Source organism: Diabrotica virgifera, chromosome 4 (genome assembly GCF_917563875.1).
Source record: "Diabrotica virgifera virgifera chromosome 4, PGI_DIABVI_V3a".
In the NCBI taxonomy this organism is placed as follows: Eukaryota; Metazoa; Arthropoda; class Insecta; order Coleoptera; family Chrysomelidae; genus Diabrotica; species Diabrotica virgifera.
Window position 1 is genome coordinate 189,267,195 of NC_065446.1, and position 26,676 is coordinate 189,293,870.

The window sequence follows — 26,676 nt, forward strand, 5'->3', positions numbered from 1 at the left end:
TGGTATTACTATTGATAATTTTAAACCTAATGTGATTCCGGTCGGTATAAAAAAAGTTAATCGAGGTGAAAGAATATTGGAAAGGCAGACCTAAAAAAGGAAGAAATCCAAAATATCCTGGTCAAACATTTCAAACTAGAAAAAAAATGAATGATTCCAATTTAACTCATTATACTGTTAGAGGCAAAATAAGAGAGGATAAACAGTTTGATTTTAAATGTACATGCATTAAAAAATGTGGCAAAAATATTAGCAGAGATGAGAAAGAAATATGTTTTAAACAATTTTAGAATTTAGCTTCCTATGATTTACAAGCTGGTTACATCAGTGCAACAGTAAAAGAAATGCCAATTAAAAGAAAGCAAACAAATGCAACAGGTAAAACTTATACGAGGAAATACATTGATTGGAGAAAATGAAGTTTGTCGAGATACCTACATAAAAACTTATCAAATTACTTCGAAAAGTGTCTCGGATGTAAAAGGAAACCAAGGAAAATGTGTAGGAAAAAACACCAATACCCGAAGAAACAAAAACCCAAATAATTGAGCATATAAAGAGATTTCCTACTTATATTTCTCACTATTCTCGATCAGAAACAGAAGCAAAATTTTTGCCATACGATTTAACACAAAAAAAATGTATGAACCAGAGGTTAGTTTTGAATTTTACCAAAATATTTTTTACATGCATTTTAATCTCAAACCCAAACCTCCAATAAAAGACACATGCAACAGTTGTGACACATACTCTGCAGAAATTAAAAATACACAAGACGAAAAAGAAACTTTGAATGAGTTGCATGATAATCATCTGAAAAAGGCAGAAGATGGTAGAAATCAAATGCAGATAGATTTTAAAGAAACAACTACTAATCCTACTCTGGAGACCCTGTCATATTATGATATCAAAAAAGTATGAGGATTACCAAAACTTTCAACGAATATAGTTTATTACAAAAGACAATTAAGTATTCACAATGAGGGAATTCACTCTGCTTCAACTAATACTCCACCATATTGATTTTTGTGGAAAGAAGGGGTTGCTGGCAGGGGTGCACAAGAAGTGGGTTCCTGTTTAAAAAAATATATCGAACTATATCTCAAAAAAGGTGTCGAGGAACTTATTTTGTGGTCAGATAGCTGAGGTGGTCAGAACTGCAATATTAAAATTGTCCTATTACTAAAAACAACTTTAATGGAACACCATAAGTTAAAGACGATCCAATTAAAATACCTTAAATTCGGACACAGCTTTTTGCAGATGGATACAGATTTTGGGCAAATAGAACGTGGGATTAAAAATCAGGTTCGACTTTACACCATGGAAGATTTTGTGAGCGTAATCGAAAGTTGTAAAAAAACTAATAAATTTGTAGTAAACTTAATGGAGAGCCAAGATTTTTACTCTACTGAAGACTTGGAAAAAAATATTATAAACCGAAAATTATCTACTCAAAAAGAAAAAATAAGTGGGTAAAAACAAAAATAATAGAAATAAAAAAGTCGAAATCTTTTTAAATTTTTTATGTGAATCTCATGCATCTACTGAATTAATGTTTAAAGAAATAGTATGATATAATAATTCATCCAAATAATGGCATAACCCAGACATCCAAAGTGAAAGTTATCCTCCAACTCCAAATTGTTCTATATGGTCCACATAATGTTCAGAAAAAAGTCACACCATTTTGAGCGTCTGGTTGGGGGGGGGGAGGGGGGAGAAATCGGTAAATTCATAGTTTTTTAGATTTTTCGTCAATATTTCTAAAACTATGCAGTTTAGCATGAACAACCTTCTATTCAAAAATGTTCTACATTAAATTTGCAATAAAAAAGGTCCTATGCATAATCCTTCTAAAATGAACGGTTCCAAAGTTACGGAGGTAGTATAGTAGAATTGGTCCAAAAAAGGCCTAACCCTCTAAAGTAAAAGTTTTCCTCCAATACCAAATTGTTCTATATGGTCCACATATTCATATTGTTCAGTAAAAAGTTACACCATTTTGAGCGTCCGATGTGGGGGGGAGATGGGAGAGAAATCAGTAAATTAGTAGATTTTTTACGTTTTTCGTCAATATTTCTAAAACTATGCTTTAGCGTAAACAATGGTCTACACAAAAATGTTCTACATAAAATTTAAAACAAAAAAGGTCCGATACATAATTGTTATAAAATCAATGGTTCCAGAGTTAAGGAGGGTGAAAAGTGGAGGTTTTCGATACTTTTTATATTATCATGGCAACTGATGATGATTTTGGGTGGTGAGGTTGACGTTTCTTCAAGGCCTTATCACTAACATATCATCGGCCACTGAAATAGCAAATTTTATTTACAAAACACAATCCTGTTAAAGAAAATTTCTAGAAATTGCTCAAAGATTATAAAAAGTATCGAAAACCTCCGTTTTTTACCCTCCGTAACTCTGGAACCGTTGATTTTATAACAATTATGTATAGTATTTTTTGTGTTTTAAATTCCACGTAGAACATTTTTGTATAGAACATTGTCTACACTAAAGCATAGTTTTAGATATATTTACAAGAAACGTAAAAAAACTACTAATTTACCGATTTTTCCCCCTTCTCCCTCCCAAATCGGACGCTCAAAATGGTGTAACTTTTTACTGAACAATATGTGGATCGTGTAGAACAATTTTGTGTTAAAGGAAAACTTTTATTTTGGATGTCTGGGTTAGGCCTTTTTTGGGCCAATTATACAATACTACTTCCATAACTTTTGAACGGTTCATTTTAGAAGGGTTATGAATAGGACCTTTTTTATTTCAAATGTAATGTAGATCATTTTTGTATAGAAGGTTTTGTTCATGCTAAACCGAATAGTTTTAGAAATATTGACGAAAAATGTAAAAAACTACGAATTTACCGATTTTTCTCCCCCCCCCCAAACCCGACGCTAAAAATGGTGGGACTTTTTTCTGAACATTATGTGGACCATATAGAACAATTTGGAGTTGGAGGATAACTTTCACTTTTAGTCTGGGCTGATTATCGGAGAATAGGCCATTTTTGGGAAAAGTTATTTACCAGCAATTTTATTGCTGAAATCGAAGCTTATGATTATATATATTAATAATATAGGTATGCAAAGTCCGCAGATAGTGTGCTACTTTTTTTATAAACAAAATGGCGCCCGAAAATCGTGTTTTTTTTCAATTATTGCTCTATAACTCCGAAGATTTTAACTTTACAACAAAAACACTCAACTAAAAATTCACCGCAATTAAATTCTGCATAGAGATATGCTTTGTTCGATCTGCTCCGACGAAAATTTTCCTCGGAAAATCCGGGTTTTCCCAACAAAATCTTTAATTTTCAAATAAAGTTTTAGATAAGTAAGTATCTACCAATAATTAAATAATTTGGTGACTTAAAAGCCTCCTTGGTTTGGATTATAGTTCCAGAAGCTGGTGAAAATTGAACAAATATTTTAGCAACAATTCAATTGTTAATTAATAATTTACGGTCGCAATAATAACCAAAATAATTATGATGCACTGATCAAACTTTGAAATATTATAAAGATGAGATGCCTTTTTAATATTTTGTCGACAAAATATAAATTTTTTATTTTTTTGCATAATCTTTAAATGTTAAACCAGAAAGTTTTTATTATATTCTAATTTTAAAAAATAGTTAAAATGCGTATTTCAACTATCTTGAAAATGAAAACTTTTTTACAACCATTTGCCAAAAAGTTATGAAACAGCAAAGTAAACATACGATTACTGCGTTGTTTTTAATTATTTTTAATTCTTTCAAAGCGTAAAAGTGAATTTAAAGTACAAGCTAATTGCTTACAAAAAATAATGATTATTAGTTTAATGGTTATATTTTAATTAAAGATTATAAATATTTTTTTTTGTAATTTACACGCGCCAAAGTTGACTAATACAGTACCGTAGCTATGTATTATGTATTATACCCGTCCACATACACAACTCGCGCGAGTTTAAAGCGTGTCAGTCGCTTCGAGTGAACATCTCCGGCTCTGTATCAAGCCTAATTTCGCGCTAAAAATTACAAAAAAAAGTATTTTTAATCTTTGATTAAAATAGAACCATTGAACTAATATGTGATATTTTTTGTGAGTAATTAGATTGTACCACAGACTTACTTTTAAGCTTCAAAACAATTAAAACAAATTATAAACAACGGAACAATCGTATATTTACTTTGCTGTTTCATAACTTTTTTCCAAATGGTTGGAAAATTTTTTTGAAGCATTCATTTTTAAGACCTTTGAAATACACATTTTAAGTATTTTTTAAAATTAGAATATAATAAACAATTTCTGAGAAATGTTAATTTGTTTATAACTATTTTTTTAAACATTTAAAGATTATGCAAAAAAATAAAAAATTTATATTTTGTCGACAAAATATTAAATAGGCATCACATTTTTATAATCTTTCTAAGTTTGATCAATGTCTCATGATTATTTTGGTCTTTATTGCGACTGTAAATTGTTAATTAACAATTGAATTGTTGCTAAAATATTCATTTAATTTACACCGACTTCTGCAGTTATAATCTATACCAAGAAAGCTTTTATTTCACCAAGTTATTTAGTTATTGATAAATAATTACTTGCCCAAAAAATTTATTTGAAAATTCGAGATTTTGTTGGGAAAACCCACATTTTCCAAGGAAAATTTTCGTCAGAGCAAATCGGGAAAAACATGCCTATATGTAGAATTAAATTGGGGTAAATTTTTATTTGAGTGTTTTTGGTGTAAAGTTAAAATCTTCGGAGTTATAGACCAATAATTGAAAAAAACACGATTTGGGGGCGCCATTTTGTTAATAAAAAAAGTAGCACACTATCTGCGGACTTTGCATACCTATATTATTAATATATAGGATCATAATATTCGATTCCAGCAATGAAATTGCTGGTAAATAACCTTTCTTTGTACTTTACTAATTATACCAGCGTATTATAACTATTTTTCTTTCAAAATTTAATAATTATGCAAAAAAACAAAAAATTTATATTTTGTCGATAAAATATTAAATAAGCATCTCATCTTTATAATCTTTATAAGTTTGATCAATGTATCATGATTATTTTGGTTATTATTGCGATCGTAAATTGTTAATTAACAATAGAATTGTTGCTAAAATATTCGTTTAATATTAACCGGCTTCTGGAGTTACAATCTATACCAAGAAAGCTTTGATGTCACTAAGTTATTTAATTATTGATTAATATTTACTTACCTAAAACTTTATTTGAAATTTAGAGTTTTTGTTGGGAAAACCCGCATTTTCCGAGGAAAATTTTCGTCGGAGCAAATCGGGAAAAACATATCTCTATGCAGAATTTAATTGTGGTGAATTTGTATTCAGGTATTTTTGTTGTAATGTTAAATTCTTTGGAGTCATAGAGCAATTATTAAAAAAAATACGATTTGTCGGCGCCATTTTGTTTATAAAAAAAGTAGCACACTATCTGCGGACTTTGCATACCTATATTATTAATATATAGGATCTTATAATTCGATTCCAGTAATAAAATTGCTGGTAAATAACTTTTCCATGAATTTTGCTAATTAGCCCAGAGTATTTGGATGTCTGGGTTATGCCATTATTTGGATGAATGACAAGTGGAATGACATTAAGTCGTCTTTATTCCAGTTTCTTTCAAAAAGCGCTTCAATTTTACAAAATTAAAAACGTAGAGAATTTTGAGGATGATATTGAAGGATTTGGTTCCTTGCCTGACTTTGATTTGGATGCAGAAGAAATTTAATGAAAGACATATTTTAGCAAAACTTAAGTTCCTATACTTGAATATTAGTTTTAAAAGTTTAGTATTTGTTGTTTGTTTAGAATTTTTGATTTTATGATTTTTTAGCAATAACAATTTTTAGCAATAAAGCAATAAAAAGAACAAAAACAACTAGATATCTTGGTATCATAATCGATGAACCAAGACTCTTTACAAACCATATAAGTAAATAGCGTCTGTGAGAAGGCAGCAAAAGTCGTGCATTGCATTGCAAGCCTAGCAGAAAGGGAGTATAGAATTCCGTTCCAGCAGATGCGCATATACCTGAGTATGATACTTGCCTCAATTGTAGGGTACGGTGCAAGTGTATAGACTAACAAATAATAAAAATATTGAAAAACTAAAAAAAAGCACAAAGAGGTTTCCTTGTTAGAATGTCAGGAGAATTCAGTATAATCGAAGCTAAGATCGGTGGGATATGCGCATTTTATCAATGAAATTCGATATTTTTAAGACATTCCAGAAGCCGATACAGATAAAATGTTTTAACAACCCATTAATCATTCAGAATTAGTCGACGGATATTAGTACAGTTAAAATAATTAAGACGATAACTGTAGGATAATGATTTAATGAGTGAAATTTAAAGTTTTTTCTACTTTAATGACAAAAACAGCAAGCTCATTAACAGAACCCAATTAAAAATTATTTTGCACATCATATTTGAAACATTATTTGGTTGAAAAATCTCATTTTTGTTGGCAAAAAAATATATTAATTTGTCTGGACTAAATTACAGTTCTGGGCCCAGAGCACGCCAAATAGAATTCTATTTTGCTGACGTCACAAAATAGAATTTCATAATGGGAGAATCGACGGTTGCTACGCAACGTGTCGTCACTAAAATATAATTCTATTTGGCGTGCTCCCGCACCTGTTTATCTTAGAAGGGTTATGTTACTATCAACATTTACACAGTGTTGCCAAACTGAATATTGTTATTTTGAGTGTAAATTTTCCCAGCGATCTCCGAGGGTACAATACTACAGCAACACCAGCTTTAACAGTGGTGTAATGCCCATGCACTTGGAAGCACAAAAACGTGTATGTACTTAGATATTGGCAAAGAAAAGAAAATTATGAAAAAATAATACAATTAATGGGAATAGAAATAAGAACAAAAAGAGAATTAGAGAAATATTAAGTACATAGAAAATGGCAAAACGAATGGGATAATTCCCCTAAAGCAAGACGTCTCTATCATTTTATTCCTAATTTAAATAATATACCAAATTATTTTAACCCAAAAAAGGAATAATACATTTCCTTACAGGGCACAGGGCACGGTCCGTACCCTACATACCTGCGTACATTTAATTTAAAAGATGATGAATACAGTAGAACCCCGATTATCCGGGTGCGGATTATCCGTGCTGCGGATTATCCGTGCTATGATTTTCTATTACTTAAGTTGCGTTTTTGAGGTTTTATCAAAATAGCGTCATCGTAAATCACTTGACGGAAACTCTATATGACGAAAGAGGGACTCATAATGAAAGATTTATTTTTTTCTGTTATTTTTTATGGTAGGTACATTATGTATGTGTATACGTGCATATGTATTATACATAAGAAATACTTGTTCGGATTATCCGTGCTTTTCAATTATCCGTGCCACCCTTCGGTCCCGAGGAGCACGGATAATCGGGGTTCTACTGTATTGTGAAGGTGGAGAAATAGCCACACCAGAACACATATTATTTAATCGCGAAAGACAAACAAATACACAAGAATTACAAATAATGAGAAGAGACCTTGTTGGCATAAATATAGAAAATATGATATAAAATGAAGAATTATATAATACACTGAATAATTTAGCGGACATAATATCAAAGAAACAATTAGAATTAGGTATATAATATCAGACGAAAAAGAAATCAAGTAAATTTCCAACCTCTATGAATTTGAATAAGAAATTATAAAATAAAAAATTAAAATTACATATAAAAATATGGAATAAAATAATGTTATAATTAAATAAATATTTATATAGTTAATAAAAAATTAAAAATTAATATCAAATATAAAATAAATAAAAATTATTAATCAAACAAAAAAATATATACTTAACTAAAAACCTGTACTTTTTAAAACTCAATGGATATTTTCGGCTAAGGGTCTGAGGCTCACCGAAATACCATTGGGAATATTCTATAAGTCGAATAGACCTGCGCTTACAATTATTTCTAACTATTTTTAGATTAATAGTGCTGGCATTTCTCATCTGAGAATGAGAACTGGAAGCACTATAAAAATTATATTTTCACAAAAAATAAAATAAAATTTTAAATAAAAAAAAACTTAAAATTTTTATTTTGTTGATTAAAATTGTTTAGAATTGATTATTAAAATTATTTATTAGAATTATTTGTTAGAATTATTTATAATTTATAATTTTCAGAATTAGTAATAGATTAGGGCTATTGTTAATTAGTTAAATTAAATTTGGAAATTTGTAAAATAAAAATTATGTAAAATCAACTACTGTAATCCCATCAGGAAACGACCTGGATTAGTCACAAGAGGCCAGGTCATTTGTATTTACTATAAATAAATAAAAATGTCCAGATATAGTATGGTTAGTGTGACCAACTAGCCCGAAAAATCCGGGAATTACGAAGGCCCGAATTACGAAGTCGTGTCCCGGCGTCCCGGACAAGGCTTCCGGGCCATCCGAATTTTCAACGTTTTGGTAAACTTTCATTTTCAAATTTTGACTACGTTATTCTTCTAAGAATTCACATCAAATTGAATTGGCGGGACGAAAAAAAGTTGATAATTTCTAAAGTGTAATACTAATACCACATCCAAAACACACGAACTTTATATCGTGGTATTATAGTTCTACGAAAACTAAAATTCTGGACTTTTGCCCGTTTCTGTATTTTAATAAATAATGATTGTCTTCTTGAAAGACGAATCGAAAACACGAATATGTATTTTTATAATTTTTTTATAATTATATTTTTATATTAATGTAAGGTTCTATTTACATGGAAGTCCAACATCAGGTAATTTTATAATTTTTCTTTTTTTGAAAACGATTTCGGGATTGGAAGTCGAAACGTCAAAAACTAACAAAAATGTGATTAATATTACAACCCATACCACCAAAAAAATTTTGTCAAAATGAAAATGTTAAATAATCAATAAAATGATGATATTAATGTTCTATACAGTGTGGGCCAAAGAAAACAGTCCACATCGATATTTGGCATTAGTTATTAGATTTTAAGGAAAAGCCGTAAACAGGTCGATTTTTTATCTAAGGGGGACATATTTTTACGGTACATACATCTGTCATTTGTCATCCCGCTCCCTTCCACTTTCCCTACCCCTTATTTTTAAATAGGGAATAGGGATCGTGTGCTAGTTGAAAGGTTATTCAATTCTCTATTCAGTAATATAAATATTAACATAATTATTTATACAGAGTGTCCAAGAATAAAAATTTTTAATTAAATTAATTAACACAAAAAGAAGAATGTATGTAATTTATTTAATTCAAAATCAAAATACATTCTACTGCTTTCACAAAACAGAAAAAATGTTTTTTGATAAATAAACATTGCTTTTCGCTTGATTTCAGTGTTTAAACTGCCACCCATCTGTCTCTTGGTAGGTTGAATATTGAATTTAAGCAATAAACAATGTTTGTTTATGAAATAAACATTTTTTTCTGTTTTCTGTCAGCAGTAGAATGTATTTTGAGTTAAATAAATTACATGCATTCTTCTTTTTGTGTCAATTAATTTAATTCAAAATAATTTTTCTTGGACACCCTGTATAAATAATTGTGTCAATGTTAATATTACTGAATAGAGAATTGAATAAACTTTCAAATGAGCTAGAACATGGCCCCTATTCTCTATTTAAAAATAAGGGGTGGGGGAAGTGGAAGAGAGGAGGTTGACAAATGACAAATGTATGTACCGTAAAAATGTGTCCCCCTTAGATCAAAAATCAACCTGTTTTGGCATTTCCTTAAAATCTAATAACTACTGCCAAATGTCGAGGTCGATTGTTTTCTTTGGCCCACACTGTATTTAAAAAAAAATGGCCAGATTTTCATTGAAAAGTCCCGGATTTCAGGTATTTTTTCAGCCTTGTCCCGAATTCGACTGAATTGTAGTTGGTCAGACTAAGTATGGTATAACTAGACCCAAACCCAGACACCCAAAGTGAAAGTTATCCTCCAACACCAAATTGTTCTATATGTTCCACATAATGTTCAGAAAAAAGTCACACCATTTTGAGCGTCGGGTTTGGGGTGGAGAGGGGGGGAGAGAAATCGCTAAATTTGTAGTTTTTTACGTTTTTCGTCAATATTTCTAAAACTATGCGGTTTAGCATGAACAACCTTCAAAAATGTTCTACATTAAATTTGAAATAAAAAATGTCCTATGAATAATCCTTCTAAAATGAACGGTTCCAAAGTTACGGAGGTAATATAGTATAATTTGGTCCAAAAAAGGCCTAACCCAAACATCCAAAGTAAAAGTTTTCCTCCAACACCAAATTGTTCTATATGGTCCACATGTTGTTCAGTAAAAAGTTACACTATTTTAAGCGTCCGGTTTGGGGGGGGGGGGGGAGATGGGGGAAAAGTCGGAAAATTAGTAGTTTTCTTACGTTTTTCGTCAATATTTCTAAGACTATGCTTTAGCGTAAACAATGTTCTATACAAAAATGTGCTACATAAAATGTTAAACAAAAAAGGTCCTATACATAATTTTTATAAAATCAACGGTTCCAGAGGCACGGAGGATGAAAAGTGGAAGTTTTCGGCACTTTTTATATTTTTTGGGCAATTTATAATATTACTGATGAAAGAAATTTTCTTAACAGGATTGTGTTTTGTAAACAAAATTTACTATTTCAGTGGCCGAAGGTATGTTAGTGATAAGCCCTTGAAGAAACGTCAACCTCACAACCCAAAATCATCATCGATTGCCCAAAAAATATAAAAAGTATCGAAAACCTCCACTTTTCACCCTCCGTAACTCTGTAACCGTTGATTTTATAACAATTATGTATAGGACCTTTTTTGTTTTAAATTTTATGTAGAACATTTTTCAATAGAACATTGTTTACCTCCCCCCCCCCCCCCCCCCCAAACCGGACGCTTAAAATAGTGTAACTTTTTACTGAACAACATGTGGACCATATACAACAATTTGGTGTTGTAGGAAAACTTTTACTTTGGATGTTTGGGTTAGGCCTTTTTTTGGACCAATTATACTATACTACCTCCGTAACTTTGGAACCGTTCACTTTAAAAGGATTATGCGTAGGGCCTTTTTTATTTCAAATTTATTGTAGATCATTTTTGTATAGAAGGTTGTTCATGCTAAACCGCATAGTTTTAGAAATATTGACGAAAAACCTAAAAAACTACGAATTTACCGATTTCTCCCCCTGTCACCCCCAAACCCGACGCTCAAAATGGTGTGACTTTTTTCTGAACATTATGTGGACCATATAGAACAATTTGGTGTTGGAGGATAACTTTCACTTTGGATGTCTGGATTATGCCATCTTTTGGATCAATTGTATCATACTAATAGATGTCTCTAACGCGTCCGTACGCATCTAATATTTTATTTATATGCATACTTCGACAGCTTGGATTCAGTTTGTTTCGGAATACACCACACGTGGCTCTGAAGACGCTGAAAAGCAGAAACCATGGTCAGCCGGTGGTGGTGGCCCCGAATCGAATTTAATCTAAAGTTGTCTTTCCTTCTTATAATTTCGTTTTCATTTTAGGTGTTCCACAGGATATCACAATTACCAAACCATCCAATTCTACCAAAGTGCATTTGAAAACTTATAATACTGGTCAAAGACTATATCAATGTGAAATTTGTAGAAAGCTGTTTATTACAAAAGATAATTTAAAGATGCATATGAGACTTCACACTGGTGAAAGTACTCATAAATGTGAAATTTGTAGTAAGCAGTTTATTCGCCTAGATGATTTAGATTGTCATATGACAGTTCACATTCATGACAAACTGTATAAATGTGAAATTTGTAATAAGCAGTTTGCGGGCTTATATAATTTAAATAATCATAAGATAGTTCACAGTGGTGAAAATCCTCATAAATGTGAAATTTGTAGTAAGCAGTTTACACTCTTATGTAATTTAAGTAAGCATATGATAGTTCACAGTGGTGAAAATCCTTATAAATGTGAAATTTGTAATAAGCAGTTTATCACAAGAAGTAAATTAGATGTACATATGAGAATTCATACAGGTCAACAACTGTATAAATGTGAAATTTGTAGTAAGCAGTTTACACTCTTATGTAATTTAAGTAAGCATATGATAGTTCACAGTGGTGAAAATCCTTATACATGTGAAATTTGTAGTAAGCAGTTTGATCTCATAAGTAATTTAAATAGTCATATGAAAGTTCACAGTGGCAGCGGTGAAAAACCTCATAAATGTGAAATTTGTAGTAAGCAATTTATCGTAAAAAGTAAATTAGATATACATATGAGAGTTCATACTGGTGTAAAACTTTATAAATGTGAAATTTGTTGTAAGCAGTTTAAACAACTAAATCATTTACATCGTCATATAAGAGTTCACACCGGCGAAAACCCTATTGAATGTGAAATTTGTAGGAAGACGTTTACTCAACAAACCAGTTTAAAATATCATATGGCACTCACTCACTCAGTCTTTACTTCAATTAAAGAGATAAGTCGATAAATGTCATATGTCCCAAAATAATTCTGTATGCCAGAGGTAAAGTTGACAATGCGTGCTAGCGGTAAGACGTGTGCTGACAATTTTATAGTGAATACAAAATTTATAATTTGTGATTTTTGTAAGAAATATTATCATCACCTTCATTGTGCTAAAGTAAAGGAACAACTTTTGAAGATTAAGCAAGATTGTGATAACTGTAAATGGTTTTGTAATGACTGTGTACCGAAGTTTAATGATATTATCAACAAAAAAGCGGATAGAAATAATGAACTAATTGAAAAAGCAAGTAAGTTAATTGATTTATTGGAATCATCAAATTCATCTTCACTTTCAAAATCTGATGGAAAATCTTGGGCTGATGTTGTGAAAATTAAGAAAACGGAACACTTAATTATAAAACCAAAAAACCTGAACTAAAATAGTTCGGTTACAAAAAGTGTACTTACACAAAAATTTTGTCCAGCTGATATGGCTGTTTCTTTAGCTGGGGTAAAGGAAGGAGCAAATGGTCGTGTTATGATTCACTGTCAAGATAAGAAATCGTTGGAAAATTTAAAAAGTTGGCAAATTGAATAAACCTAAAATTACAATCATTGATGTTAACCCTGATGACTTGAATGATAATGGTGAATTTATTAATAAATTTCTAAATCAAAATTTACCGGATGATTCGATTCAAACTGACATTAAAATTATTCACAAATTTAAATCTAACAGAAGTAGAGGAAATATGTACATGTAATAATTGAACTTTCTCCTAAGAAATTTAATTATTTAATTTCTAACAAACAAAAAGTTCATATTGAATGGAACAGTTACCATTTTTTCGAATTTATAAGTAATTAGGTGTTTCCGATGTTGGAGTTTTGGCCACTTTTCCGACAAATGTGAATCAAAAAATTACGTTTGTCCTCTCTGTGGGGGTAAACATAAAAAGGATCAATGTAATAATACAACTAATTTTAAATGTTCTAACTGTACGTACGCTAAGGATATTATGAAATTAAACGATATTGATGTTAATCATCACGTTTTTGATATAAACTGTTCTTGCTATTTAAAACAGTTAACTAAAAGTAAAGAAAAAGTTAACTATCAATTCTAGCAATCAAAATCTTTCAAAAAGAATCCTGAAAGAACTTTATTGAACGTTTATTTTCAGAATATAGGAGGCTTGCGTACCAAACTTAACGACTTACAACAAGTGGTTGCTTGTTCTGATTATAATATAATTATACTAGTTGAAACCTGGCTTAATTCTGACTTTAATAATGCTGAGTTTGGACTTTCCAATTACAACATTTTTAGAGCCGATAGAAATCATCTAACAAGTCGTAAGCAACGTGGAGAAGGTGTTCTGATAACTTCATCTAAATATTTAGAAGTGTGTGAAGTTATACCACAAAATAATATTGAACAAGTTTTTTGTCACTTAAGTGTCTCAATCAAATGCTTATTTTGGGTTCTGTGTACTTCCCTCCTGCGTCTGAACAGCAGTATTACATTGATCATTGTAGCAGTGTTGAGTTTATTTTTGAAAACTTTCCAGATAGTGATATGATTATATGCGGTGATTATAACTTACCCAATGTTAAATGGATGATGAATTTAGAATTAGAGTTCAATGTATTCCCAATTCTTCTGCTAATGATTTGTGTAATACTGCCAGTTATTGTAATTTATCTCAAATTAATGTGATACCTAATAGCAGAAATACTTTTCTCGACTTAGTTTTTTCTAGTTTATCTAATATAATTGTGTCGGAACCATATGATCCCTTGTTTGACAAAAGTGTCCATCATACTCCAGTTTCTTTGGAATTGTTTGTTAAAGTTAACTCATCAACTTTAAATTATGAAGAATACTTTTTAGATTTCAGAAATGGTGATTACTTTAGGATAAATTATCTTTTGTCTGAGATTGATTGGAAATTAGTATTCATCAACAAAAATGTCAACGAGGCTATTGAAACCTTCTATGAAATTCTATACAATTAAATACATAATTTTATACCCTTTAAAAAATATAAAATATCCACATATCCTAATTGGTATAACTGTGATATAAAATCGTTTATATTAAAAAAGAAAACTGCTCATAAAACATTCAAACAGACAGGTAGGGAAGAAGATTATAATATATTTTCAAGTGTTAGAACTCAGTGTAAAGAACTTACGAATTCACTATATAAACGACATGTTTAGGAAACTGAAAACAATATATCTGAAAACCCTAGATCATTCTGGAAATTTATAAATAGTAAAAGAAACTCACATATGTTACCATCAGTTATTAAGTAGGATGATTATACTGGGGAAAATAGTCAAGAAATCGTTGATATTTTTGCGAACTTTTTTTCAACTGTCTACAATGATGCTGTAGTTAATCAAATTCCTATTTTTAAATTTGAGAAATCGGCGAGTGTAAGCAATTATGTTGTTGACATTAAGGAAATAGTTGATAAGATTCTGAGTAGCCCATGGAAACTTGCCAGGGACCTGACGAAGTTCCATTGTATTTTAAAAAAAAAATGTGTATACACCTTGGCAGAACCAATACACCAGGGGTCGGCAACCTTTTTTACTAGGAGGGCACATTTCAAAAATTGTGAAATTCGGCGGGCACCACCTGATGAAAAGTAGCTCTCCCCCCCAATTTCTCCCTCTCCGACCAATTTCTCTTATTCGCTGATGACATAAAAATCTTTAGATCTATTGCTTGCCTCTCTGATTGTGAATGTTTGCAGTTGTCCTTAAATAATTTTTCGCGTTGGTGTGAAGTAAATGTTTTAAACTTAAATTTAAAAAAATGTTTTAAAATCACGTTTAGTAAAACGCAGGCTTCTTTTAATAATAATTACACACTTAATGGTACTGTTCTGCAAGAGATACATCAGGTACGGGATTTGGGTATAATACTGGATAGACAACTGAACTTTAATGATCATATTAATGACATAACTTCACGTGCCCTTAAAATGTTAGGATTTGTCCAGAGAAATTCAAAGGACTTTTCAGTTTTTACGTTTAAAATATATTGTGCGCTAGTGCGATCAATTATAGAATACTGCTGTATTATATGGTATCCTTTTTATAATACCCAGAAGAATCAATTAGAAAAAGTTCAAAACAGATTTTTGAGGATATGTGGTTATAAAATGGGTTTAAAACGTGGAGATTATAATTACAGTTATATTCTTAATCAACTTAAAATGAACAAATTAGAGGCAAGAAGAGCTGAATTCGAATTATATTTTTTACATAAGCTTCTAAATGGATTTATTAATTGCCCTGAAATTTTGGGTTTAATCTCATTTAATATACCTATGCGAAGAACTCGTAATTCTGACCTGTTTTTTGTAGATTTCCATTCTACTAATTATGGACTTAATGAAGTTATTTCTAGGATGTTACGTACTGCGAACAATTACCAAACAGATTTAGAATTATTTAATACTTCAACTGCATCATTTAAAACATGTTAAAAAACTGTTGTAGCTAGCTTATGTATCTTACTGTATTTTATACATATTGTACAAAAACTGAAAAAGGGTTTAGCCCGTCAATAAATAAAATAAAAATAAAAAAATAAATAAAGGGTGTAACGTTGTCGTTGCATTTGTTGCACCAGGTAACAAAAATTCAGCCGAAGACGGAAAGTTCGCTTTTTAAGACATTTATGTAGAATCAACATATACAAATGATAAGATAATTAGCCGTAATTACTACTCGTTAATTTCGTTAATAAAATATATTTATAACCTACGTATCGAACCTTAGATTCGGGTCGATGTGACGATATCTGGTACATGAATGAATACTACCGACGATCGCGTGGATTAGGAATTACATTTTATTAATATGAAACGGACATGTAAGGAGAGGAAATCTCGCTCAGCTCGCCAGCGGACAGACATGTAGGAAAATACGATCACCGCTCGTATAAAGATAGGTAAAAGGAAAACCGTTGGATTCGTTCAGCACACCAAAACGACGGCGGAAAATGGTTGGGATAATATACCTCGTTGTTGTTTATTATTCTTCGATCAACGCTCCAAGAATAATAATCAACTAGGCTTTTCGTTCCGACTTTTATATCGTACGAGACGGTACAAAAACACGTTTTACTTAATTCATTGGCGTACTCTATATATAGAATTATATTATCGTCACAAGGGCACTATGTCCATTTTTGTCAATATTGGGATTATACTGCAGTTATAATGAACTTTTAATTCTCCACACAGAGGTATAAAGCACTATGTCCTACTTTATAAAATAACAAAGATAAGCACTTTATAAAAAGTATCATGTCACATTTTGTTTAGAAGCAGAAACATGAAACGCTATACCTCTGTGTAAGTGTATTTTGTAAAGCAATGTACACAGAGGTATAGGGTTTCATGTTCACATGGTTGAAGGAAGTTACAAAATAAATCCAGTATTAAACAAGCAGGGTAAAGTATTACACTTTACCCTGTAATGTTTGTCATGAAGGAGAAACTATCTCCACTACATTGTGTTTTAATTTTTTTGTTAAAAATAAATCAATTTTAGTATCACAATATGTGTTATAAACAATACAATTTTGAAAGCTAATAATCTGAAGAATAAATTAGACAAGGGATTGTGACATAATGTGTATTAACATACATCCTGTGAATAAGGATACACAAAAATAAACTTAAAACGCTTCTCCTGTAAAATTACGAATTTGTGACATAGTGCCCTTTACCTCCGGCATACAGAATTATTCTTGAGTAATGAGCATTTTAGTGTATTTGTTTTAAGTTAATTATTTATTTGATAAATTTGCATTGCTACACTTTTTAGACAGGTATCTGAAGGTACTTTTTTACACTTTAAATTAAATTTAAAAAAAGTTACATCAAGCTAAATGTTTCAAATTTTGTGGACGTATTACTTTTATCCACATAGTAAAAAAATGTTAGGGTTAAGTGGATAAAAGAGCTAAGTATCAACAATGGACAATTATTTAAAAAAATATGATATATGTCACGATATAGATCGTGAATAAATATTGACTGATGTTTCCTTAGAACTTTTTCTATCCTTCCAACGTCCCTGTCAGAATCTAAATAACTGAATTTCCCCACTTCAAAAAATGTATGCTGTATTATTTTAATAACCTCTGATTAGCTGTATTATTTTAATAACCATGCTTAACCTCTGAGTGGCGCTTTCCTGCTATAGACGTGGATAGTAATTTCAGTGCTTTTTTAGATAAGCTTGTCTGTATCTTCAATAAAGCATTCCTTTAATTGCAATTAAGCCAAAACATCGCAAACCCTGGACTACTAAAGGTATCCGAATATCTTCCAAGAATATGCGTTCTCTTCTCTATATCAGGAAATTTACTACCAACGTAACTATCACTGAATATATCACCAAGTACAGGGCAACCTATCTTAAACTTTAAAATCAGCTAAAAAAGACTACTACAATAACCGTCTGAGAAGCTCAAAAGTGTTGCAAAAGAAACTTGGTCCATAATAAACGATCTTCGAAATAAAACCCACACTGCTCAAACAATTTCCCTTCCAGACCCTGAAAATCTAAATGAATACTTTGTTAATGTGAGTAAAAATATTACCCCATTGCCTATCTCCCTAATTCAAGAAAGGTCTCGAATTCATTCTTTATAAAACCAGTCGATAAATCTGAACTGATCCCAGCAATCAATAGTATCAAAAGCAAATCTTCCTGTAGTACTGATGGTCTATCGATAAAAATTTTTTCTAATCTCCCAGAAAATGTGTTAGAAGTCCTCATCTTACTAATTAATGATTCCTTTGAAAAAGGTAAATTTCCAGAGTGTCTGAAGACAGCCATCATTATTCCTCTTCATAAGGGTGGTGAAATATCTAATACCTGCAATTATAGGCCTATTGCACTACTACCGCTACTCCAAAATTATTGAGAGACTCATAAAAGCCCGAATTATGTCCTTTCTAGTTGAAAACAACATTTTATCACAAAATCAGTTCGGCTTTTTAAATAATAAATGCACCACTGATGCCATCTTTTCTGTACTACATGAGGTTTCTCAAGCACTGAACAATAATTTTCACACTGCCACCGTTTTTTGTGACTACGCCAAAGCTTTTGATTGTGTAAATCATAACATTTTGATAAAAGAACTAAATTTCTACGGAATTCGAGGTATTTCTTTAGATTGGTTCCAATCTTACTTTTATGATAGGAAACAACTGGTTAGAGCAAATGATACAGACTCTAGTCTCAAAAACATTGTATGTGGGGTACCTCAAGGTTCAGTATTGGGTCTTCTACTTTTCCTTATCTTTATTAATGACATCACTAGTTTAAAAATCGATGGAAAAATCTTTCTTTTTGCTGATGATACCAGTATCACTTGGAGCAACTTAAATATTGCAACTCTTCATGCTACTATAACTTCTGATCTACTTACAATAAAAACCTGGTCTGACTCTAATTTACTCTCGTTTAACGTAGATAAAACAGTAGCATTGTCTTATAAAGGAGCTCTTCAACCCTTACCTCTTAATAACAGCCAGATCAGTACCGTTGATTCTGTAAAATTTCTTGGTATTTTTTTAGACAGCAACCTTAAGTGGTCCCACCATATCGATTTGTTAAGGAAGAAACTATCCTCAGCTTGCTATGCTATAAGATCTGTTTCGAATGAACTCAATTTAGCATCTTCCAAAATAACATATTTTTATTTGTTCGAGTCACATCTTCGTTATGGTCTTCCTTTTTGGGGTTCTGGTACAGCTGCCCAGTTCGATGTTATTTTCAAATTACAAAAAAGAGCAATTAGATATCTGTTTGGCCTCAGAAGAACAACACCCCAGGCAACCAAATGACGTTTACAAAACGTTGAAAAAACGTCATAATTATCACCAAACTACGTCAGTTTATCACGTTTTTTCAACGTCGAAAAGCACGTGAATATGTCCCACCATAACTCACGTCATTTTTATCACGTTTTAAATACGTGATATGAAAAAGTAGTTTTTACGTCGATTTTGCGTCGTTTTTTAGATTTATTTTTCATTTTATGGCTTTAGAAATACACAATAATTGAATGGGTCCGCCGAATAACGTTGTAAGCACCACATGGTCAAAGAAAAAGTTTTAATATTGTGATAATGGTGAGTTTATACATTTTAAAGGTGAGTAATACAGTTTGTATTTTGTATTTAAAAACTGTATTACTAACCCTTAAAATGTATAAACTCGCCATTATCACAATATTAAAACTTTTTCTTTGACTTCTCAAAAACAAACCATGTGGTGCTTACAACATTATTTGGCAGACCCATTCAATTATTGGTATGAGCATTGTTGGTATTGCAATTTTTCCATTTAAGTAAAACCAAATGGAAGGCTCGTTAAAATGCATAGAATTACAATATCTTCAATGCAACATATATAACACATAGAATTTTCACTTTTTATATTATATTTACTGTGTCAAAACTGAAACGAAATATAAACTAATAAATCATTTATTAACAAATTAAACATTTAAGTCACAATTTAATAACAAACTTAAGTTTAAACCATTTAAGTTATATAATATATATAATTATTATAATTATACCACACACTTTAAAGGTACGATTCCGACAACGACTGCAGACGGCAGTTACAGTTGTCACCATGACAGACTTCATTATTTTGCACTATTAATTTGCATAATTATTAGCAACTGACATTCTGCCGGACAGCAGTTGCAGTCAGATGTCGGAATCAGTCTCATACAAATAAATAGTGCAAAGTAATAACGTCCGTAACGCTGACAACTGCAACTGATGTTTACAGTTGCCGTCTGCAGTCGTTGTCGGAATCGTACATTTAGTCCTAATCTATTGAATTTCAATGAAAACTATCTGCTTTACATTTATAAATTTTAAGGAAGACGATTGAATGATAAAAAATAGGACAAAACTATAATAGTCTGTGTTCTCACATATATTTCCATACTCTTATAAACCTCAAATTGATTTCAAATAATTATTACACATTTTTGCATACAAAAAGATCTACAGACACCTGAAAAATATATTTTTTGATTAAGGGACTGTAATGACCAAATTAAAAAAACAATTTACCCGTGATATCTGATAATACACACTTAAAAGACTAATACATAAATACTCATGATGAAGAAGTACATTATAATTAAAAATGAATAACCATTTTCATATCGCTGCAACATGAAGCCAAAGCCGTCTTATATTTCAGTTCGTTTAGAGGGCGCAACAAGCACTCTGACCAAACAGTTTCAGAACTCATTAGTTTTTCATCAGAGAATGTACATAGCTATAACATCTGTACATGCATTGGGTTCTTCATCTTCTGTCTTGCTGTGACTAAACTTCACTATTACCGGCCATACACATAGAATGTGCATTTGCTATGCCATTGGAACTGGCTATCACCCAAGCATCTAGTGGTTTAGCATTAGCTTTTTAGGAATGTTTCACCTAAAAAAAATATTTTATCTTTGTGGGAATGCTTCAACTACACAAATTTATTTTTATTAGAGTATTTGCGTTCTTTACAATGATTGAGAATATTTTAAAATCAGACATTCATATAATATAATTTTAGAACAAACAATCATGACTGTTTACTATTCTCTTTTCTATGATAGCAATTACATGTCGTCAACCTAATCTGTAAACTGTGTAACTTCATTTATCCAAATTTTACAGGAGACACAAAAAACTATTTCTCTAAATATGACTAATGTGAATACTATTCTTTTTCTCATGATCATCTTTCAGTGTGTCACAGTTTTTCGATTTCTTTCTAACGTATTAAATTGTATGACAGAAAAAAAGGCACGTCGGTGATTACTTTGGTAATTATTCTAGTTCGGTGATTATTCTAGTTGTCGATAGATGGTGCCATAATAAAAAAAATATTTTTTTTTAATTGGATAATAATAGTACAAATATAATCTGTATAATTTATAAGACTATACAAATCAAAGAAAATACCATTTTATAAATGCAAGAAACACATTTGATTTGTTTTTATTCCAAATTGAAAATAAAATGTGACAACTGTCAGATTTAACTAAAATGTCATGTTAGAATAAATGTCATAAATGTGTATTATCACGGACTTACTTTCCTATCATTTGTTACGCACTGAAAAATGATCATGAAAAGGACAATACTATATTTTAAAAGATAGGATGCTAAAATGGAATAGTTTATGGATACACATATCACTAACATTTGTATATTGTTTAATGAGTATTTAATATTACTTACCACCAACTTTTTCTTGAAAATATCACTTTCTAAACAGTGAGGTCAGTCGTGTGGTGTGACAAACTGGGGACTTACATATTTTTCGTAATAAATTTGCTGCAAGGGAGATACGGTGTATACGAAGAGGTCACTATTTAATCTTCTGGTAAAAATATGCATGTGCATCCTTTTTTAAACAAGTAGGGATTTTTTCAAATAAATGGCAGTAATAACTGGAGAGAAATATGGAGTTACACAGTTTACAAATTAGGACTACAATATGCCTGGTTTTATACAGATATATAAACGTAAATAAATCTAATATTTAAAACCAATTTATCCAAAAGACTCTAATATAATACTGTTATCCATATATTTCTTAATGGTGAATAAATAAAATAAAGGCATACCTTTCCAACAATAATATAGAAATCATTAACAATTTTTAATCCAACTTTCAAAACAAATCCAGTTGTGAAGGCTTTTATGTGCCTAAAGACTTTTGTATGCTTTCATCTGCTGCTTATAGTAACTGTGAGACTCTACCAGATATGTATATGGATCTAAATCTCCAATTATTTTCAGCTTCAATATGAATATCTAAAACAATAAAAGAAATAATGTTATTGCTTGCAAAATTCATCATTATTGATAAATATCAGGGAAAAATGAACAGTAAATAAAAATTGTTTCACCTACCTTTTTCTCCAACATTTGGGGTTTCCAATAATAATTTCCTTAAATAATCACTTTGCATTATGGTATTATAGAATTATATATCACAGAATTATAGACCGATAAGCTTATTACCAGTATTAAGCAAAATCGCAGAGCGGGTCATATTAGCTAGGCTAAAAGAAGAATCTGAAGCAATCGGAACAATACCTGAAGCACAGTTCGGATTCAGATCCAAGCACTCGTGTGGACTTTAAGTGCTGAGGTTAACAGAATATATCACGAAAGGGTTCAACGAAAAGAAATATACAGCGGCCGCCTTTCTAGACGTCAGTAAAGCATTCGACAGGGTCTGGCACGACGGCCTGCTGTATAAAATGAACCAATATGGTTATAGTGAGGCGATGACGTGTCTTCTCTCGTCATACCTAGCCAACAGGAGGTTCAGAGTTCGGATAGGGCCAACCCTGTCCGAAGTTGGGAACATGGAGGCTGGTGTACCACAGGGGGCAGTGTTGTCACCATATCTATATACCATATATACGGCAGACACCCCAACTGAACCCAGATCGTTGCTAAGTCTATACGCAGATGATACAGCGATAGCTTTTAGCAGTACCCTCCCAGATTTTGCAACAAGACATCTACAAAGAGCTCTTGATGGACTACAAGAATGGTGTGTGCAGTGGAAAATAGCTATCAATCCTGACAAAACACAGGCCGTCACGTACCAAAAAAGAAGAGGCAGGCCAAATGAGGTACTATCCCTATTTGATACCCAAATTGAATGGTCAAATCAAGCCAAATACCTAGGCGTAATGTTGGACAAAAGGCTGACCTTTACAGAACACGTAAAACAAACATTCAACAAAGCTAAAGCCCTTAGGAGTCAACTCTCATCGTTAATAGGTCGAAAGAGTAAACTGAGATTTAAGACAAAGATTAGTATGGCAAATTGTATAATTTTGCCAACACTAACATACGCCTCAGCCGCATGGGGACACACGTGTAATACCAACAAGAAAAAAATACAAACCATCCAAAACCACATGATCAGAGAAGCTCTGAATATACCTAGATATGTCCCATTAAGATACGTATTTGGACATACGCAACAAAAGAAAGTCCTGAGAATGATAGACGAAAGAGCACAAGAAATATTTAATAATATCAGGAACCATCCTAGCAGATTATTAAGAGAATTGACTAATTACGACGAAAACCAAAGAACGGTACATAGACGGCCTAGACAGCAGTTAGCTGGATATAGAGGAAACCCTTAAGAATGAAAAATTGAGATAGCCACATGATATCGAAAGACAAATGTCGCGCTTCAGGCACTAAGTACCCTTCAGGTAGGTCAAATGGACCATAGCCGCGGAATGTGAGCATCGAGGTCACGTACCGACAGACGTGGGCTTGATGGCCACACCTTTCGGGCGCTCAGCCGTCGAGGAGAACAAAATTTATTTTGTCAATTCGCCGGCTGAGTGACCGAGCACACACGGTCTGGACAGCGAGACACCGATTTAGATCGATGCCTTGATGTCCGGAACACATTTTTTTTAGGACACAAGTCCAAAGTAAAGAAAAAAAATTAATTTAGTCATTAATAGGGAGAAAAGCTCTTCTAGCTACCCCTAAAACCAGGTGGCTTAAACACATGAAGTAATACAAAGGATGTCCCATTACCCAGGGCATCCAAAGTAACGTTAAGGTCAACGCCTCTCCATTCGGTATGTCCTTCGATGGGGAGGGGTGGAGGTATAGCTTGGGGGTCAGATAGGTACCACTCTATTACGGGGTGTGACCGATTTGATCTTCGGACATGTGGGTTCCACTTTTCCATTGGAACACACATGTCCCCCGGGGCTGGGGTTGATACGAGCATGTGTGTGTGCATTATGGTAAATTTATAAAAAAACAGCCAACAAAGTCCAAATGAATCTAAAATTTAAAAATATAAAATACATCAAACAATGAAATGAAATGACCAGTGATGTGACTGGAAATGACGATACAAGATACAAACTTTACATAACCTATAACATAACCTTCTTTTCTTCTTTTTTTTTTGTTTTAATGAGGTTAAGCTTCTACCAATTTCGTGACGTCAGACTTACGCTGTCTGAAATGAAAATGTCTTTTAAAACGTATTTTACCGTCATTAATCTTACGTATTTAAAATCACCTACAAAAGACGTCGATATGACGTAATGTTCAACCACGTGTGTATATTCAACCAAAAACTGACTTTTCTCGACGTTATATGACGTCTCTTGGTTGCCTGGGACATTGCAATTGCAGAAGTTACTTCAAAAATCACTAAGATCCACTAATTTTAACCCTTCCATCTTTGTATATTTTAGAAACTGTTTGCTTAATTCGCGTAAACATCTACATGTCTTTCCACCAAAACCTAATCATGACTACTTCACGAGAAATACTACGTTTGACGTCTATATGCCGACCCCGTCCTCTGAGTTCGTAAAGAAATCTATATTATATTCCGCAAAAAAACTTTACAACCATCTCCCTCTACAACTTAAATCTGCAGCATCTTTCCCCAAATTCCATAAACTGACAAAAGCCTACCTATCTGAAAGACCATATTATTCAGTAGAAGATTTTCTTAATCAATAATTAAGAAATTACAGTACCCTTTGCACAAGTAGTATTTTTATTATCATTTTTTTTTGTCTATATTTGGGTGTCATATGCAGCAGCTTAACTTTTAAACTTATTAATTACTAGGTAGACTATGCATTTGCAATTTACTTAAATTTTGCAATTGATTATTTCTGTTTAACTTCATTATTATTGTTATTATTGCAAATATATTGACGATTTATGTAATTTTAGTAAATTGGATTGTTATTGCTTTATTTTCTTGACTTTTTATAGGCTTTGTGGATAAAATTGTACAATTTTTCATGACAATAAAGCATATTTCTATTCTATTCTATTCTAATATATTTAAAATGAGATTGAGAATCTACAATTACAAAGTTCTAGTTCTGGCCAGAACATGATTCTAACCATTCAAACCACTGGATTCCAACCTGTGGGGCGAGCCCCCTAGTCTAGAGGGGCGCGAATACAAACCAAATAAATCGAATAGGTGTCAAAAAAATGAATCTCCCTGCTATCTGCATCTATTAGCATAATAGTTATGATGCTTAGTGAATCATATGCTAATCAACATAAAATTATTCCACTTGCAGGTATTACGATGGGAAGATGAACATCTAAAGATTACTGCGATGAATTAGGCATTCCAATGAAACGTCAAACATGGCCGGGTGTGGGCAAAATCTAACCTTACATCGACATTAATTTGTAAACAAAATCCTGTTTGTTTGTTTTTTTTTTGTGTTAATTGTGTAGGGAAATCTGCGAAATTGTGATAACAAATTAAATATGAAGTGGTTTACCGCCTACAGAACTGAATTATCCCATATTAGTTACCAGTTTGTGTCAATAACTACTATGGGATAATTCAGTTATGTAGCCGATAAACTAGTTTATATTTATTTGCTATCACAATTTCGGTGCACAATTAACAATAAAAAACAAAACCAAACAGGATATTCTTTACAAAAACTGATGTAAACCCTATATTATTAAATTTTTTCCCACTGCCGGCCATATTATATCACGTGATTTGGAATGGTCAATTAATAGAAAAACTAAAACTATCTTCTTTCACGTTGCAAGTAGATGAGGCTACCGATGTTCTTAGGATGCACGCTTGATAACATATGAGGGGTATAGAATCAAAACTGGCGTTCTCCAAAATTTTCGTTTGCCACAAATCGCTAAAAACTTGTAAAAAACAGGATTTAAGTTTCATATTATAGAATTTAACCATACTACATAATGAGTGAAATCCAACTTTCGTCAATAATTAAATAATTAGCATTTTTGTTTGGAGAAAGCAAGTTTTGAAGCAAACTTGTGGAAAAAGCAAGTTTTGAAACAAACTCGTTAGGAGGAAGCAAGCTTTGAAACAATTCCCTTTTTTGGAGATGGAATTTAACTTTTGTTTTTTGCCGTTAATAGAATAAAAGTAATTAGCTTGATAGTGGTACAACAGATCTTATCGGTTCCAATGACGGTATAGTTAGTTCTTGGAAAATCATGCCTAAAATCCGAATTTTCTCAACTTACAGGTTTTTTTCTTCTTAGTTTT

General features: G+C 31.8%; 1 protein-coding gene across 2 annotated transcripts in view; it reads left to right on the forward strand.

The window, feature by feature from the left end:
* LOC126884039 (zinc finger protein 708-like) overlaps positions 1-25,444 on the forward strand; it is a 32,076-nt gene extending 6,632 nt beyond the window's left edge. For both annotated transcript variants that reach the window (XM_050649827.1, XM_050649826.1), the window contains exon 2: positions 11,586-25,444. In XM_050649827.1, the coding sequence (XP_050505784.1) occupies positions 11,586-12,538 (953 nt within the window). In that variant the 3' untranslated portion in view covers positions 12,539-25,444. The remainder of the gene's footprint in view (positions 1-11,585) is intronic.
* The last annotated feature ends 1,232 nt before the right edge of the window (positions 25,445-26,676 follow it).